Source organism: Polistes dominula, unplaced genomic scaffold (assembly GCF_049000335.1).
Source record: "Polistes dominula isolate Pdom_NZ unplaced genomic scaffold, Pdom_raw_medaka contig_11, whole genome shotgun sequence".
Lineage (NCBI taxonomy): Eukaryota > Metazoa > Arthropoda > Insecta > Hymenoptera > Vespidae > Polistes > Polistes dominula.
In genome coordinates this window covers 2,993,238-3,011,783 of record NW_028301154.1, presented here as the reverse complement: position 1 = coordinate 3,011,783, position 18,546 = coordinate 2,993,238, and the positions used below count along the sequence as shown (strand labels likewise).

General features: G+C 23.9%; 1 protein-coding gene across 5 annotated transcripts in view; it reads left to right on the top strand.

The window, feature by feature from the left end:
• The window catches only part of LOC107071980 (solute carrier family 41 member 1), a 23,320-nt gene extending 4,774 nt beyond the window's left edge, over positions 1–18,546 (top strand). The window contains exons 1-9 of one of the 5 annotated variants that reach the window (XM_015331492.2): positions 6,345–6,648; positions 10,073–10,130; positions 10,280–10,436; positions 10,824–11,331; positions 11,986–12,165; positions 13,959–14,398; positions 15,244–15,464; positions 15,629–15,973; positions 17,460–18,546. In XM_015331492.2, coding sequence (XP_015186978.2) covers positions 10,336–10,436; positions 10,824–11,331; positions 11,986–12,165; positions 13,959–14,398; positions 15,244–15,464; positions 15,629–15,969 — 1,791 coding nt within the window. In that variant the 5' untranslated portion in view covers positions 6,345–6,648; positions 10,073–10,130; positions 10,280–10,335 and the 3' untranslated portion in view covers positions 15,970–15,973; positions 17,460–18,546. Of the gene's footprint in view, positions 1–6,344; positions 6,649–10,072; positions 10,131–10,279; positions 10,437–10,823; positions 11,332–11,985; positions 12,166–13,958; positions 14,399–15,243; positions 15,465–15,628; positions 15,974–17,459 lie in introns of those variants that run through there. The other 4 variants (XM_089178644.1, XM_015331496.2, XM_015331499.2 and 1 more) reach the window with 4 other exon arrangements.

Sequence of the window (18,546 nt, the reverse complement as noted above, 5' to 3'; positions counted from 1 at the left end):
TATAATTTTAATTTTGTCTATTTACTTTAAAGTCAGTGTTAGTAAGGAAAATACAAAATAAAAAATACTTTGAAATAAAAATTATGCCAATTTTGTATTGTTCAAACGTGTCGTAAAACTGCAAATAAAATCTTTTCTTTTTTTTTTTTTTTTTTTTGTTATTTTTGCATAAAGAAGACATATAGTAACGGCAGATGTATTCAAAGTCGAGATAGATCGAAATCAGTTGGGAAAATTGCCAGAGAGATTAGAATAGCGGAAGACGTTGCATACTACACCGCGTCTATCTTTTTCAATGTCAAAGCTTTCAAATCTTCTTACAAATCTTCGTACAATTTAAATTCATTTCTAACTAATCGAGTTGATTTGTCAAATCAATGAGGAGGGCTAATTTTTTCTAAGGGGAAAAAGATTGTTAAATCGTACGATAAAAACAAATAAAAATAACACAAATTTATGATCAGATTTATTTGTTCACTTTAATCATTTTGTTTAATTCTTAAATTTAATAGAAATTTTTTTTTTTTTGGTTTTGTTTTTTTCGTTGTAAGTCAAAAATTGCATAAATTTATTGACAAATTTAATAGATAATCTTTATTTAACCCAGCTTTACAGTCATGTTGTGTGTCTTGGTTTACATTTTTGCATTCTCCACTCATCCATTCACTCCTCTTCATTCATCCATCCCACTCATTCCTTGACAAATTTAATATTTTTCTTTATTTCACATATTTATCTATTATCAAAGAAATAAGTTTAATAATTATACTTTGAAATATATTGAATATCAATTTGTTCCAATAATTGAACTAATCAAAATTCAAATTTCATTTAATATAAATTCGTAAGTAAAAAAAAACTGCAATTATTTACTGGCAAATTTAATATTTTGTTTTATTTCAAATTCTATTCGTATATATATATATAACAATCTAATGAAAAGTTTATATATATATAACTTCATTTAATTAGCTAATTTTATTAAATTAATCTACGTGTTTATTTTTTTTTTTAATTATTCTTTAATTTTTCTATAGTACTAAACTATTATCCAAAATTAGATAATATCATCTATGTACGCGAACTATTAACGTTTAAATACAAATTCTAATATAACAATAATTGAAATCGTGTTGAATTATTAAGTCGAGTCATAAGTTTGTTTGGCAATACCATATTTGACAGCAATGGGTGATTTACTTGGCATCAGTTTACTTGCCATAGCATTTCAATATTTATATCTCGTTGGTGATCAGGATTATAGCGATCAAATCAAACCCTGAACATGTAAGCTCGTATTTATTAGGTCGAGTCATAAGTAACTTCCGATGCGTCTATGTAGAATCTATTTTTCGTATTTACCTACTATAAGTCAACGAAACAAACGAAATTTTTGATATCACTGTATAGATGAGGATTCAGTTTAGTCTTCTGTCAACTTTTTTATGCACTCAATGTTACATTTAACTGTTCTTCTTAACCACTGGAAATGGGATAGTAAAAAGTGCATATTCGACATGTAATGCTTTAGGAATTGAAACAAGGCAATGGCACTAAAGTGGCAACTGAAAAAATATGCAGCGTATACAGTGCAGGATTGATAATTGATAGGGCAGTCAGAAATTGGTTTGTAAAATTCCGTTCTGGAGATACGATCTTAAAAAATGAACCCGAGTGCAGGGACGTATTTCTGACTTTGATGAACCTTTTAAAGGTAATATTGAGAACAAAATCCAATAGATACGTTGAACAATTGCAAAGAGTGCAAAAGGAAAAAAAACTCCACGAAAGGTGTCTTGCACTTATCATCAGTCGCAGAAACGCCATTCTTTGTCTCATAAAAAAACGGAAGTTATTTATGACTGGACCTAATACTTGTATACATTTTTTAAATATACAGGGTGATCGGTAAAACTGGTGGTACAAGCGAAAAGGGGCTGATTCTATATAAAAAAAAAAAAAAAATCAATCGAAAAAATAGAACAAAAATTTGTCGTTTGAGACTTTGTTTACGAGAAAATCGACTTAACCATCGACTTGTACCACCAGTTACCCCGATCACTCTGTATATATATATATAAAAACTATATATAATATATTATAATTTTTATATTTAATACAATGAAATATAATAGAATATTGTTAATTATGTTTATAATAATAAATAATAAATTATTTAATATTATATTTAATTATTATTATTATTTTTAATAAATATATATTAAAATTATTGTCATTCTTTGTCTTCATAAAAAAAACGGAAATTATTTATGACTCGACCTAATAAAATTATACCACGACAAAAATAATATTACATTACAATTAATTATCAATAAAAAAATTAAAAAAAGAAAAAAAAATTGTCCAAGTTAAAACAATAATCGTATTGTTTGTTAAACGGGTTGTGATACTCAATCTTCAACGATTTCAACGACATTCTTAACGATCATATACTTCCGTTCATAAAAAATGATTGCTGCGAGTAATAAAATCGAGAAAGAAGAAATAGAAGAAAAAGAACAAGAAGAAGAAGAAGAAAAGGAAGCAGAATAAAAAAAAAAAAAACAAAAAAAATAAGCCACCTATAATAAAACCAAGAAGCCCTTACCAATACTAATTGTACAGGCTACCATTTTTCTTGATTATTATTATTATTATTATCGTATCACGTAAAACGATATTACATATTCAAATTAATGTATATTTCATGCAAATAATAATAATAGCACAACAACAACAAAAAAATAAGGAAAAAATTCATTTGCAAGGTAGCAAAGTTAAACGAAATTTCATTCAATCGTGAAATATCGTGATTGAGAAAAAAATGAATAGAAAAAAAGAAAACACATTAATGATTTTTGTTTGATACAAATATCTTTGAGTATGTTTAGTAAATTTTGTCATAAAAGTGATGCTGAGTTATCTAGAAGGGTAATGTCATTCTCGAACGAAATGCGAGAGCGTTTAACCCGGTAATCAGAAAAGTGAGGCTACATGGATGTGACCTAGTCCGCTAGCTTTACTGGAACACAAATTGCCATGTCATTGCATTGTTCACGCTACTCACGTGTAATATTTCTTTGTGTGTACGTATAGTGTACGTGTGTTATCAGTCTCTCTTTGGTCTTCGTTGTTGAAGTAACCAGTATATATATATATACTTTTAACACAGGATACAATTATGAACACGTCACTGACCGAACTTTCATACAAAATTTTCAAGATCCGCCCTTGGAAAATTAATTACAATCATTATTCAATTACAAATACACAAATTACAAAAATGTTTCCTCAAAAATTCGAAATAATAATGTTCTGTGATTATTTTCTATTTGATCATATTTTATTTTATTTTATTTTATTTTATTTTATTTTATTTTATTTTATTTTATTTTATTTTTGTATAAAATACAACACTTGTATTATTTATAATTATTTGCTAAAGTTTTCAAAATTAATTAAAAATACTGTCAATGATTTTTTATTAAATCATTTTCAATTCCATCATACTTTATTTTATTTGTATTATTTAGAATTATTTAGAAAAGTTTTCAAAATTAATTAAAAATACTGTCAATGATTTTTTTATTAAATCATTTTCTATTTCATCATATTTTATTTTATTTTATTTTATTTTATTTTTTTTATAAAGTACAACACTTGTATTATTTAGAATTATTTAGAAAAGTTTTCAAAATTAATTAAAAATACTGTCAATGATTTTTTATTAAATCATTTTCAATTTCATCATATTTTATTTTATTTTATTTTATTTTATTTTTTAGTATAAAATACAACACTTGTATTATTTAGAATTATTTAGAAAAGTTTTCAAAATTAATTAAAAATACTTTGAATGATTTTTTAATTAAATCATTTTTTATATTATACAAATTCCAATCAAACTTTAAAAAAATTATTGCAAATGATTGATAAATTGACAGAATATATATTAATATCTAAATATAAAAAAATTTTAAATTAGAATTTTCTAATCAAATTAAATCGTAAACATATCATATAGTAATCTCAATAGCTGTAATCTGTGAATTTTAAAACAACATACGTATGACGTATGACGTATGATGTTGCAACAGATGGAAATAATCATACTAGTGCATCGGTAGGATATAAATTATGAATTAATAAACGAATTTGTCTAAACAAATCATTTATTAAATCATAGATCAACCAAATTAAACTATGTGACATTTGCAATCAAAAGAAATTGATAATTAAAGAATATTTGTTTGGAAGAAATCAAAAAATTCTTTAAAAAAAGAATAGAACCCCACGCATTTACGATTGGTGATGGTGATGGTGGAGGTGTAGGTGGAGGTGGAGGTGGTGGTTCTGTTGACGTCATTACAACGATAAATACGTCATAAGGAATATAGGATACTATCCTGAAAAGTATTAATCCTTTTTATATTCATTCGAAATAGTTTTCTCATATTATTTTCATTAATGTAAATATAGTAACAAATAACTAATACAACCATTCAAAAAATACAATTATAAATATATAATAAATAATAATTATTAATAAATCATCACTCGCTATTATTTTTATTATTATTCTACAATTTAAATTATAAACGAGAAAAATTTTCAAACTATTATTACACTTGAAATTATTAACTGCATTAACTATCATTAATTATCATACCTGCTAACAATTATTATTGCAACGATTTAAAAAAAATACAATTATAATATATAGTTAATAATAACTTTTAATATATCATTTGCTAAATTATTATTATTATTATTATTATTATTATTATTACTATTTTTTAATTACAATTATAAATAATATAAATTTTCAAACTATTATTACACTTGAAATTATTAACTGCATTAACTACCATTAATTATCATACCTGCTAACAACTATTATTGCAACGATTAAAAAAAAATACAATTATAATATATAATTAATAATAACTTTTAATATATCATTTGCTAAATTATTATTATTATTATTATTATTATTATTACTATTTTTTAATTACAATTACAAATAATATAAATTTCAAAACTATTATACTTAAAATTATAAATTAGTTTAATTACCATTAACTATCATACCTATTTAATAACTACTATTGCAAAAATTAAAAAACACTACAATTCTTATATATAATAAACAATAACTTTTAATACATCATTTGCTAAATTATTATTATTATTATTATTTTACAATTTAAATTACAAGCAACATAAATTTCAATATTATTATTACACTTCAAATTATTAACTGCATCAACCAGCTACCATTAACTATCATACGTATTTAATAACTACTATTGCAAAAATTAAAAAACACTACAATTGCAATATATAGTTAACAATAACTTTTAATACATCCTTTCCTACTATTATTATTATTATTATTATTATTATTATTATTATTATTATTATTATTATTATTAATATTCTACAATTAAAATTATAAACAACATAAATTTTAAAACTATTATTACACTTGAAATTATGATCTGCATCATCCAGCTACCATTAACTATCATACCTATTTAATAATTACTATTGCAAAAATTAAAAAACACTACAATTATAATATATAATTAATAATAATTTTTAACACATCATTTGCTAAATTATTATTATTATTATTATTATTATTATTATTTTACGATTTAAATTACAAGCAACATAAATTTCAAAATGATTAATTATACTTTAAATTATTAGCTGTATCAACCAGCTACTATCATACCTATTTAACAACTATTATTGCAAAGATGAAAAAAATTACAATTCTAATAAATAATTAACAATAACTTTTAATACATCATTTACTACTATTAATACTACTCTACAATATAAATTATAAACAAAATAAAATTACAAACAAATAACACATAAAATTAATCAACATTAATTATCACACGTAAAAATGACAATGAATTAATTACAAAAAATAAAAAATAAAAACTATTTAAACTAAAACGATCACAATTTATTACAAATTAAAATGAAAACTATCAACAACAATTATCATCAAATTAAATTGATGTATTGATGTATTGATGTTTGCTATTGCAATTGCAATAGCAATTGTTTCGTAACTACTTGTTATTGTTATCAGTTTACGTGGGTTATGTTAAAGTTGTTCTATCGTAGACATTTAGGATTCTGTTGGTAACATAAACGCGACGAATGGCGGATCGATAAATTCGCGCTTGCCCTGTTCGGTTCTTTCTTACCTATACGGCGATTGTCCGAAACTAGTTTTAAGAAGGCAGGCATGATGCACGATCGGGATCAGTCGCGATGTAACCGCAGCATGAAACGGCCTCGTACCGGGCCACCAGGTGACCGCCATCAAATGTTCTTCGACGTCGGATAATTTTTCTTATTCGTACAAAGTTCTTTATTATTCTAATCGGACTTTTAACAATAATACAGAGTTAAACTAAATCAATAACAAATAATCAAGAGAGAAAGAGAGAAAGAGAGAGAGAGAGAGAGAGAGAGAGATAGCAAGAAAGTAAGAAAGAAAGAGAGATAGAAATTTCCGTTCGATTATTTTTTCAACGTGGGAGATCTTAAAAAAAAAAAGAAAAAAAAATTAAAAAACGATTAGAAGAGAAAAAACTCCCTTGACCATCCTCCGGGTGTCAGGTATGAAAAGAACAAGAAAATGATAAGAAGTTGATTGGACACGAGGAAAATAGTTAACTACGATAACAAATTGTTCTTGACAAATTAATAATTATTTTTTTTACACTTATATTTTTTATATTAATCCTAGAATTTAAATTAATTTCTTTCTTATTTTTGATCATTGTTAAAAAAAAAAAAAATAAGAAAAAAAAACCACTACTAGAAACGAGGACAACAGTAAACTACGATAACAAATTGTTCTTAACAAATTAATAATTATTTTTTTTTTACACTTATATTTTTTATATTAATTCTAAAATTTAGGTTTACTTTTTTTCTTATTTTCGATCAGTGTTAAAAAAAAAAAAAAAGAAAAAAAACCACTACTAGAAACGAGGACAACAGTAAACTACGATTACAAATTATTCTTAACAAATTAATAATTATATTTTTTACACTTTAATTATTTATATTAATCCAAGAAATTAGGTTCGTTTTATTCGATCAAAGTTAAAAAAAAAAAAAAAAAGAAAAGACAAAACACAAGTAAAAAGTTATTACAAAAATTGTTGTAACTGTTGATAGCAAGGGGTTTGAGGATTTGAGGGTAAAGGGTTGGCTAGAGGTTAGGGGTTGATCCTTCACGTGGGCGTCTCCTGAAGGATACGCGCCGGTCCTTTATTACTATCGTTACCAAATTGTTCGATTTAAACACACACACACACACACACACCCTTTTTCATTTGTTATCTTATCTTTTGATTTCTGTTTTTTTTTTTAATTTTATTTTCTCAACAAATATTTGATTTGATTCTACTTTTTGTTTTTTTTTTTCTAATAATAGGTAGAAGCCAACTGTGTTATAGGAATCACTTTTTCACCTGGTTTACATTCTTAAATTAGCACGGGAGATATTCGCGCTCGATGGGGTCATTTGAGAGAGAGAGAGAAAGAGAGAGAGAGAGAGAGAAAGGGGTTCTCGTTTAAAAAACTAGAACAACGCTAGTAGATTTTCTCCTCGAGTATATTCGTGTAATATACATGTGTATGTGTTTGTGTGTGTGTGTGCAAACTGGGAAGGTCGTGATCGAGTCGATTGCGCGTAGGTTAAGGTTACGATGATCTAAAAATCCATAAGTGTTGAATACATGTATTATTGTATTTTATGTTGATTTATTAATTAATACAATATTCATTTTACCAGAGGGTGGAATGGGGGTTGAATAAATTAAAACGTGTTGTTATGTACTCCTCGTTAGAATTTTTTGCTGGTTTTCTCTTCGTTTTTTTATCCCCTTTTCCAACCCTTACCAGTTTCCACGTATCATAGTTTTCTAGTACATCAAATTTATTTTACCAGAATTGAAAGAGGGGGTTATACAAATCAAAACGTATTGTTTTTTATTCCTCGTTAGAATTTTTATTTGCTTCCTTTACTTCATTTTTCATCCCCTATCCCCTCACTCAACCCTTACCAGTTTCCACGTTTCGTAGTTTTCTATTACATCAAATTCACTTTACCCTAATTAAATCAAAACGTGTTGTTTTGTATTCCTCGTTAGAATTTTGTGTTGCTCCTTTTACTTCATTTTTCATCCCCTATCCCCTCACTCAACCCCTACCAGTTTCCACGTTTCGTAGTTTTCTATTACATCAAATTTACTGTACCCTAATTAAATCAAAACGTGTTGTTTTGTATTCCTCATTAGAATTTTTTTATTTGCTTCCTTTACTTCATTTTTCATCCCCTATCCCCTCACTCAACCCCTACCAGTTTCCACGTTTCGTAGTTTTCTATTACATCAAATTTACTTTACCCTAAATAAATCAAAACGTGTTGTTTTTTGTATTCCTCGTTAGAATTATTTTTATTTGCTTCCTTTACTTCATTTTTCATCCCCTATCCCATCACCCAAACCCTACCAGTTTCCACGTTTCATAATTTTCTAGATCATGATTCGTAGATCGTGGAAAAAGATATCACAGTTTAGTTCATTCTTCTTCAACTAATTTGCGTTAAGGAAATATTACGATATGTATCTGACCGTGTATATATGTCTGTATGTGTTTGTATGTGTAGGTTTTATTGTTAGTGTATGATTCGTTTGTATCTTTCTTCCTAATATACACGTGCAATACTAGTAATAGTAATAGTAATAGTAATAGCAATAGTAATAGTAGTAGTACGACCTTGTTCAAGTCTAACACATTATGTTTCCTTGTCAATGTGTTGCGTAGGAGAATTATACCGATTTTATAACAATACAAATCGAACAATCTCATTGTTCATATTTTTCTTTTTATTTTTCTTTTTATCTTGTTGTTGTTTGTTCTTTTTTTCAATTGTAATTTTGTAAAAGGAATATTAGATGATGTTACGTTGATGTAATTGTATTATGTAACGAAACTTGAACAAAAATTTATCATAGATCTAAAGATGAGTTACATTACAGTTTGTAACAACGTAATAATAATCATCATCGATATATCAGTTGATTCGTTTATTCGATAGTAATTTTGATAATTAATCTTCTTCATATCTTTTGTGACGTACTTAACAAAGTGGGAGGAGGAGGAGGAGGAGGAGGAGAAAGGGAATGACTGGTGACATCAGATTTGTAAGATTCTAATGTCAAAATCATATTATTATTTTGATTTAACCAAAAAAGTTCTGTCCATTTTTACAATAATAATAATAATAATAATAATAATAATAATAATAATAATTAAAAAAAGAAATTAATTAAATTAAATTAATAATAGTAATGTAAAGAAATTAAAATAATAGTAATAACATTAATAATAATAATAATAATAATAATAATAATAATAATAATAATAATAATAATAATAATAATAATAATAAAAAGAAATTAATTTGTTCAAACATATCTCAAATAATATAATTATTTATTTATTTAATTTTTTAACAACGTGGATGGTAATTCGTATAATTTCATTTAAAAAAAAAAAAAAAAAAAAACAAATTGAACCAATGTTTGTTTAAATGGAGACAGAACTTTTTGAAAATTTGAAATATTTATATAAATATTTGATAAATAATATTTTTCTCACATTAAAAAAAAAAAAAAAATAAAATTGAATATTTTTCATTAGAATTTTCGTAATTCTTTTTTTTTTTCAAGTTAGAAAAGGTTCGCCATTTCAAAAAGTCCGCCATACAAAATAAAATGTCTTTTTGCATCAGCAATGAATGCAAATGCACAAATGTTGTTAAATACAATTTGATAAGAATGGTTCATTAATTTAATACGATTGTTATCAAGAAATTGTCTCTTTTCCTCGTGACGACGAGAAATGAACATTTCTTAGGCTGCGTACGAAAAATGAATGTTTTAGTAGTAGTAGTAGTAGTAGTAGTAGGTAATAATAATAGTAGTAGTAGTAGTAGAAGTAGTATGATATTCAACATGATTTACAGTTGGTTCCAAGGAGGAGCCAAACCGAAGAGAGATAGCGTCCCTCCACGTTTTAATTACGTAATTAACGTTTTATTTGTATCCTGGAATACATTATATATATGTATATATACGTGTTACATATACTTGTATTGTGTGTGTGACATACGAAAGAAAAAGAACGATATATAAAGAAAGATAGAAATAATCTTATCAATCTTTTGAAAAAGAAGAAGAATGGCTATATATTCGTGGGTACGAGTAAGACGAGGCCCTCAGTAGGAAGATGATAGAGGGCCAGGTACATCAACTTTCGGTTAGGCTACCGCCTGACAAAAATCAGCCGGCAACTCAAACACCTGAACATAATATCAACAACTTCGAAAAGTATGTCCGAATGTGTGTCTGTGTATGTGTTTGTTTGTTTGTTTGTTTGTTTGTTTGAGTTCAATGAAAATTGTGATTACAAGATATTCATATTTTGTGAATTTAATAATAACAATAATAATAAATCAAACAGTATACTAATCAAATAAAAAGATATTTGTTTAAAGTGTTTAATTGCAAATCTATACAAAAGTTACATAATAATAATAATAAAACGAGTGACGAGTTTAACGAGCAACAGGTTGCAATATCGAATACAGTATTTTGTTGTTAATTTGTTTATTAATTTTTTTTTTATATATATAATATATTAAAATACGACCTAGTTTTGTTGTTGTTGTCGTAGTTTAAATTAATTATTGGAGAAAAATATTTGTTGGTTGACAGTGAGCTATGTACGAGCCCTTTGCTTCAAGGAAGGCCTAATTCCCACAGGATGTCACCAACCGATGGCCGATCACGATCAACTTCCGAATCAAATGCCAGCGTTGGTACCAATACCAACACAACCATTCCTGTTAACAATAACAACAATAATAATAACAATAATAACACTACCAATAACGTTGCTAGCGGTGTTAACGGGAATGGTAATAATAATAGCAGTAGCAGCAATAGCAGCAGCAACAACGGTGGCCCTAACATGACCAACAACTTGGTCACGGTCAATTCAAACGGGCACGATGATGAGTGTGTGGAAGTGACGATATTCGATGAGAATTATGATAACAACCGTCTTCCTGATGTAGTTGCTGAAAGTAAAATCTATGGTGTTACGGACGACGATGAAGAACCTACGGAATCTTATTGTGCAATAACCATACAAGTTTTCATACCCTTTTTGATAGCTGGCCTTGGCATGGTTGGTGCTGGATTAGTCCTCGATCTAGTACAAGTATGATCATTCATTTGTCATATTTTTTTTCAACTAATAAATTACTTGGGTTTTTTTTCTTGTTTTTTTTTTTTATACAAAAAAAAAAAAAAGGACGTTCTTGGTATTTTAAAGAGATTCACTATAATTGGATATAATTGGATTTTCTTAAACACGCGTTAAAGTCACCGTAATTCTATAACCCAAATTGGATAATATATTTATTTTTAAATTAATCTTATTGTTAGTTTGTGTGTGTGTGTGTTTTTTTTTTAATATATTTTTCATTTTTAGTTTTTTTAAATTAATAGCTAACTTATATATATATATATATATATATATATATATATATATATATATATATATATATATATATATATAATAATATTAATAATATAGAATAATATTATATATTATTATAATAATAATAATTAATTTTAAATTAAATTAGTTTTATAAATAGCGCATTATTTATAATTACTTTAAATTATAAATTAAATTAAATGTATGTATAGAGATACACATAATTAAAATTTATATTTTATATATATATATATATATATATATATATATATTTAAAAAATATTAATATTAATTAAATAATTATATAATTATAAATATAAATATAATTGAAATATATATAACTGAGATATATTTTTTATTTTTATTTTACAGCACTGGGTCGTATTTGATAGGGTTAACGAACTTATGATCCTAGTACCAGCACTTTTAGGTTTAAAAGGTAATTTAGAAATGACATTGGCATCTCGTCTTTCAACCCAAGCAAATCTTGGACACATGGACACTCCTAAACAACAATGGTACATGATCGTTGGAAATCTCGTTTTGATACAGGTAAGAATTTGATTCCTCTACCTCTCTTACTAACCCTCAAGTATTTTACTTTTTATTTTTTATTTTTGGTCTTGTGAAACAAACTCTAAGCAAGTTATTTGCTAATTATCAGCGTTACGTTAACGTTGATATTCGAAAACGTTTTTTTTTCTTTTCTTTTTCTTTTTTTTTTCATCTGTTTCTTCTTCTTTTTCTCGGTTTATCTCTCGACGGCGCGTCGTTTACATTGTTTGCACTTAATATCTACGTTTGTTTTACGTATAAAACGTGTTGGTTTTTTTGTTTTTTACTTTTTTTTTTATGTGTTACTTCTGAGAGAAGAAGAATTTGCAAACGATTTCCTAGATAATTCAGATTCGATTATTTCTTCTCCTTCTTCTTCTTCTTCTTCTTCTTCTTCTTCTTCTTCTTCTTCTTTTTCTTCCTCTTATTACGAAAACTTGAATAACACACGTTGAAAATGAAAGATTTTGAACTTTTTTAAGCTTATCGTATGGCGCCACAATTTTTATTTTTTTTTTTATTTTATTTTATTTATTTAACGTTTTTTTACGACGCAGACAGGTACGAGAGACCACGTGTTTTTACAATTTCATCTAATGTCAATGAAATAAAATTTATATATATTATAAATTTATTATATAATTTTTATATATTATATGTTATAATATATATATTTTAATTATAATAACTTAAATATAATTAAAATTTTCATTTATATAACAAATATGTATCTTATAACATATAATAACAATATAATATATATAATTTTGTATAAATTTTAATATAAATATAATATAATTTAAATTATAATTTAAATATAATATTATTTTATTGTATTTAATATATTTATATTTAATAAAATTATATTTTTATATAATTTATTATATTTATTATATTTAAATATAATTTACATTTAATATAATATAATTATAATATTAATATATATTATAATTATAATAACTTAAATATTAATATAATTTTTATTTATATAGGAAATATATATTATAACATATAATAATTTTTAATATAAATTTATATATTATATTTATTTTTTATATATTATATAATTGGTAAATTTTATATTTGTTATATAATATATATTTTAATATAAATTTTAGTATTTTTTTTATAATTTTTATAATTATATATCATAAAATTTGTATAATTTTTTATAAATTTTAATGTAATTAATATTTTAATATAAATTTATATATTATATTTATTTTTTAAATATTATATAATTGATAAATTATATATTTGTTATATAATATATACTTTAATATAAATTTTAATATTTTTTTATAATTTTGATAAGTATATATAATAAAATTTGTATAATTTTAATATAATTAATATTTTAATATAAATTTATTATATATATAATTGTTATATATTATATGTTATAATAATATTAATAATAATTATAATAATATGTATATATACATATTATATAAAATATATTTATATATGAGCCGTTCAGTGCACACATCGATTAACTCGACTTTTTGAAAAACCTTAAATTTAAGTGTCAAAGCACTTAGTATAGTCATAACTTTTTATATATTTATAATAACTTTCTTGAATAATAAAGATTAACATCATTAAACGGCAAAACTTGTTTAACCATTGAAAGGAATTTTTAAGAACAATATTACCATACATTATTTCATCGCAACACATTAACTTTTATGTTTTATGGAGTTCATCGATGTGTGCTTATATATTTATATAGGTTGAACATTAATGAAAAATTATTGATAAATCTAATAATATATTATTAATGATTACAGTGTCAAGCAATAGTGGTTGGTTTTCTTGGATCAGTGGTTGCAATAGTGATGGGTGCTTTTAGAAATGGTACAGTTTCTTTGGATCATGCATACCTGTTATGTGCCAGCAGTTTAGTTACAGCATCATTGGCTTCCTTCGTACTCGGTTTGATAACCGCAGGTGTCATAGTCTTTTCACGTCATTGTCATATCAATCCTGACAACGTAGCAACGCCTATTGCTGCCAGTCTTGGTGACATCACGTCATTAGCCCTTCTTTCATGGATCTCGACGATACTTTATGAATCCATCGATAAACAGGATTGGTTGGCACCACTTGTCATTGCTTGTTATGTTCTTGTAACACCACTTTGGGTTTGGATTGCAAAAAGGAATAAATATACCAATGACGTGTTATATTCTGGATGGACACCTGTCATGGTTGCCATGTTAATTAGCAGGTTATTATATATTTTTATTATTATTTATTGTATTTGAAATTAGAATTTATATATTTATTGTGTTAGATTTTTTTAAATAACAATTTATGAGTATATTTAATATAATATTATATATAATAATATAAATTATATATATATATATATATATATATATATATATATATATAAAATTATATGTGATATAATATAATTTTTATATTTATTAAAATTAAATATATATATAATATAATATTCTATTATATTAAATATAATACAAATTTAAATACAAAATTATATATATTATAATATAATTTTTATATTTTTATTAAAACTATATATATATAATATATTATAATTTTAATATTTAATAAAATTAAATATAATATAATATAATATAAATTTAAATATATATATTTAAATATATATATATATATTATATAATATGATTTTTATATTTAATAAAATTATATAATATAATTTTATATTTATTAAAAAAATATATTATATAATATATTATAATATAATAAATATATAATATGTAATATATAATATAATATAATACAAAATGTATTATATAATATAATTTTTATATTTATTAAAATTAAATATAATATAATAAAATATTCTATTATAATAAATATAATATAAATTTAAATATAAAATTATTTATATGATAATATAATTTTTATATTTATTATAAAACTATATGTATATAATATATTATAATTTTAATATTTAATAAAATTAAATATAATATAATATAATATTCTATTATATATTATATTTAATAATATTAATTGAATAATATTAAATATTATATTATATTAAATTTATATTAAATTTTCAATGATATTTTTTATTTTCAGTTGCGGTGGTTTGATATTAGAATTCATGGTCTCACGTTTCGAAAATCTGACAGTTTTTCAACCTGTGATTAATGGAGTTGGTGGAAATCTTGTTGCAGTTCAAGCTAGTAGAATATCAACTGCATTACACAAACAAGCTGAACTTGGGACTCTTTTGATACCAACTGGTCAAACTCATCCTGTCATTTTCATCACGCCAATAGCTAATTTCTTTGGCAAAGGTATTATATTACTATTATTATTATATATTATTTATAATAATAATAATCATAATAATAATCAATCTTTTTATATCTAAGTTTTAATAATATCAATAAGTCATGAATTTGATTTAATTTTTTAATTTTTTAATTACTTTTCTCTTTTCTTTTTTTTTTTTTTGTAGGTATACATGCAAGAACAACGAGAGTATTGATGTCTATGGTGATACCCGGTCACATAATTTTTATTTATCTAATTAATTATATGAAAGATGGTAATACATCTTTAACACCATTATTCGTATTTGTATATCTTTGTGCTGCTGTGTTACAAGTGGCTGCACTTTTGTATATCGCATATATTATGATACATTGGATGTGGAAAAGAAAAATAGATCCTGATAATTCGGCAATACCATATTTGACAGCAATGGGTGATTTACTTGGCATCAGTTTACTTGCCATAGCATTTCAATTTTTATATCTCGTTGGTGATCAGGATTATGGCGATCAAATCAAACCCTGAACATGTAAGCTCATATTTATTAGGTCGAGTCATAAGTAACTTCCGATGCGTCTATGTAGAATCTATTTTTCGTATTTACCTACTATAAGTCAACGAAACAAACGAAATTTTTGATATCACTGTATAGATGAGGATTCAGTTTAGTCTTCTGTCAACTTTTTTATGCACTCAATGTTACATTTAACTGTTCTTCTTAACCACTGGAAATGGGATAGTAAAAAGTGCATATTCGACATGTAATGCTTTAGGAATTGAAACAAGGCAATGGCACTAAAGTGGCAACTGAAAAAATATGCAGCGTATACAGTGCAGGATTGATAATTGATAGGGCAGTCAGAAATTGGTTTGTAAAATTCCGTTCTGGAGATACGATCTTAAAAAATGAACCCGAGTGCAGGGACGTATTTCCGACTTTGATGAACCTTTTAGAGGTAATATTGAGAACAAAATCCAATAGATACGTTGAACAATTGCAAAGAGTGCAAAAGGAAAAAAAAACTCCACGAAAGGTGTCTTGCACTTATCATCAGTCGCAGAAACGCCATTCTTTGTCTCATAAAAAAAACGGAAGTTATTTATGACTCGACCTAATACTTGTATACATTTTTTAAATATACAGGGTGATCGGTAAAACTGGTGGTACAAGCGACAAGGGGCTGATTCTATATAAAAAAAAAAAAATCAATCGAAAAAATAGAACAAAAATTTGTCGTTTGAGACTTTGTTTACGAGAAAATCGACTTAACCATCGACTTGTACCACCAGTTACCCCGATCACTCTGTATATATATATATTATATATATATATATATAATATAAATATATATATAAAAACTATATATAATATATTATAATTTTTATATTTAATACAATTAAATATAATAGAATATTATTAATTATGTTTATAATATTAAATAATAAATTATTTAATATTATATTTAATTATTATTATTAAATATATATTAAAATTATTTAAAATATATTATAAAATAAAATATATAATAATATATAAAATAATATATAAAAGTGTATATATAAAAATATATATTATAAAATATATTATAAAATAAAATATATAATAATATATAAAATAATATATTATAAAATATATTTTAAAATATATTTTAAAATAAAATATATAATAATATATAAAATAATATGTAAAATAATATATATAAAATAATATATAAAATAATATATAAAAATATATATTATAAAATATATTATAAATTATATATTAAAATATAATAATTTATATTTACAATTTTTAATTATTTCATTTATTAATTTAATTATAATATGTAGTATTAATAATTTTTTAAAACAAATTTTTTTTATTAATTTTTAACTAATCAAATATTTATGAAATATATATATAAAAATAAATCTATTGTATTTTATATGTTAAAACAATTGATAATTTTAGAAAAAAAAACACAATTTTAATTATATTTCATTAATTTAATAAATATTTAAAAATAATGTTACAGGAAAGGAAAAAAACGTATGGAGTTAAACAAATATTCGTCGATTCAACAAATATGGCACATAAATGATGATTTTAATAAAAAGAAGAAAAGGTAGAAGATGAAAGAAGAGAAGGAAACAAACAAATTAACAGATGTCAAAAAAAAAAAAGAAGGAAAATTATTGTTGGTAAAAGAAGAAGCAGAAGAAGAGGAAGAAGAAGAAGAAGAAGAAGAAGATGTGATAAAAAAAAAAAACAACAACACAGGGAAAAGGTATTTGAGAAAAAAAAATGGCTGTGGTCGTATGAAAGTATAAAACATACTGAATCAATTATTATCGATCTGCCATTAAATTAAAAAAAAAAAAAAAAACAGGCCTAGGAAGAATCATTTTGTTCGATACTCTTTTCGATTACTCTTTCGATTAAAGACATATTTTAATTAATAATTATTTAAAGTTATATTTTTATTAATAATTAATTAAAGATATATATATATATATATATTTTAATTAATAATTAATTAAAAGATATATTTTCATGTTTATTTGTTTATTATTATTTCAATGCATATTTCTTCATCATTTTAATTTCTTTTCATTTTTTATTTGTTTTTTATTTTTTTCTCCCCCTCATTTTTCAACGACACGAGACATTTGCCATTTGTCAAAAAAAAAAATAAAAGAAAAAAAAACAAGATTGAAAGATAGAATAAAAAAAAAAAAGATTCCAACGCGTATGTGTCTTCGACTAACACATAAGTTGCCTTCGTAAATCAGATGAAAAAGAAAAAGAAAAAGAAAAGAAAAAGAAAAGAAAAAGAAAAAGAAAAAAAAGAGAAAGAGAGAAAAAGAGAACGAGAGAAAGAGAGAAAAAGAGAAAGAGAAAGAAAGATTAGCTAATTAGTTGTTGTTAATTAGCTAACACAGGTGTGTGTGTGTGTGTGTGTGTGTGTGTGTGTGTGTGTGTGTGTGTGTGTGTGTGTGTGTGTTTGACGTTTAGAATATTTTTCAAAGCTTTAACCAAAAAAAGAAATAGAAGCTCACGAGAGTCAACGCAGAAAAGAAAAGAAAAAGGAAAATAAAAAGAAATTCGAATTAAAAAAAAAA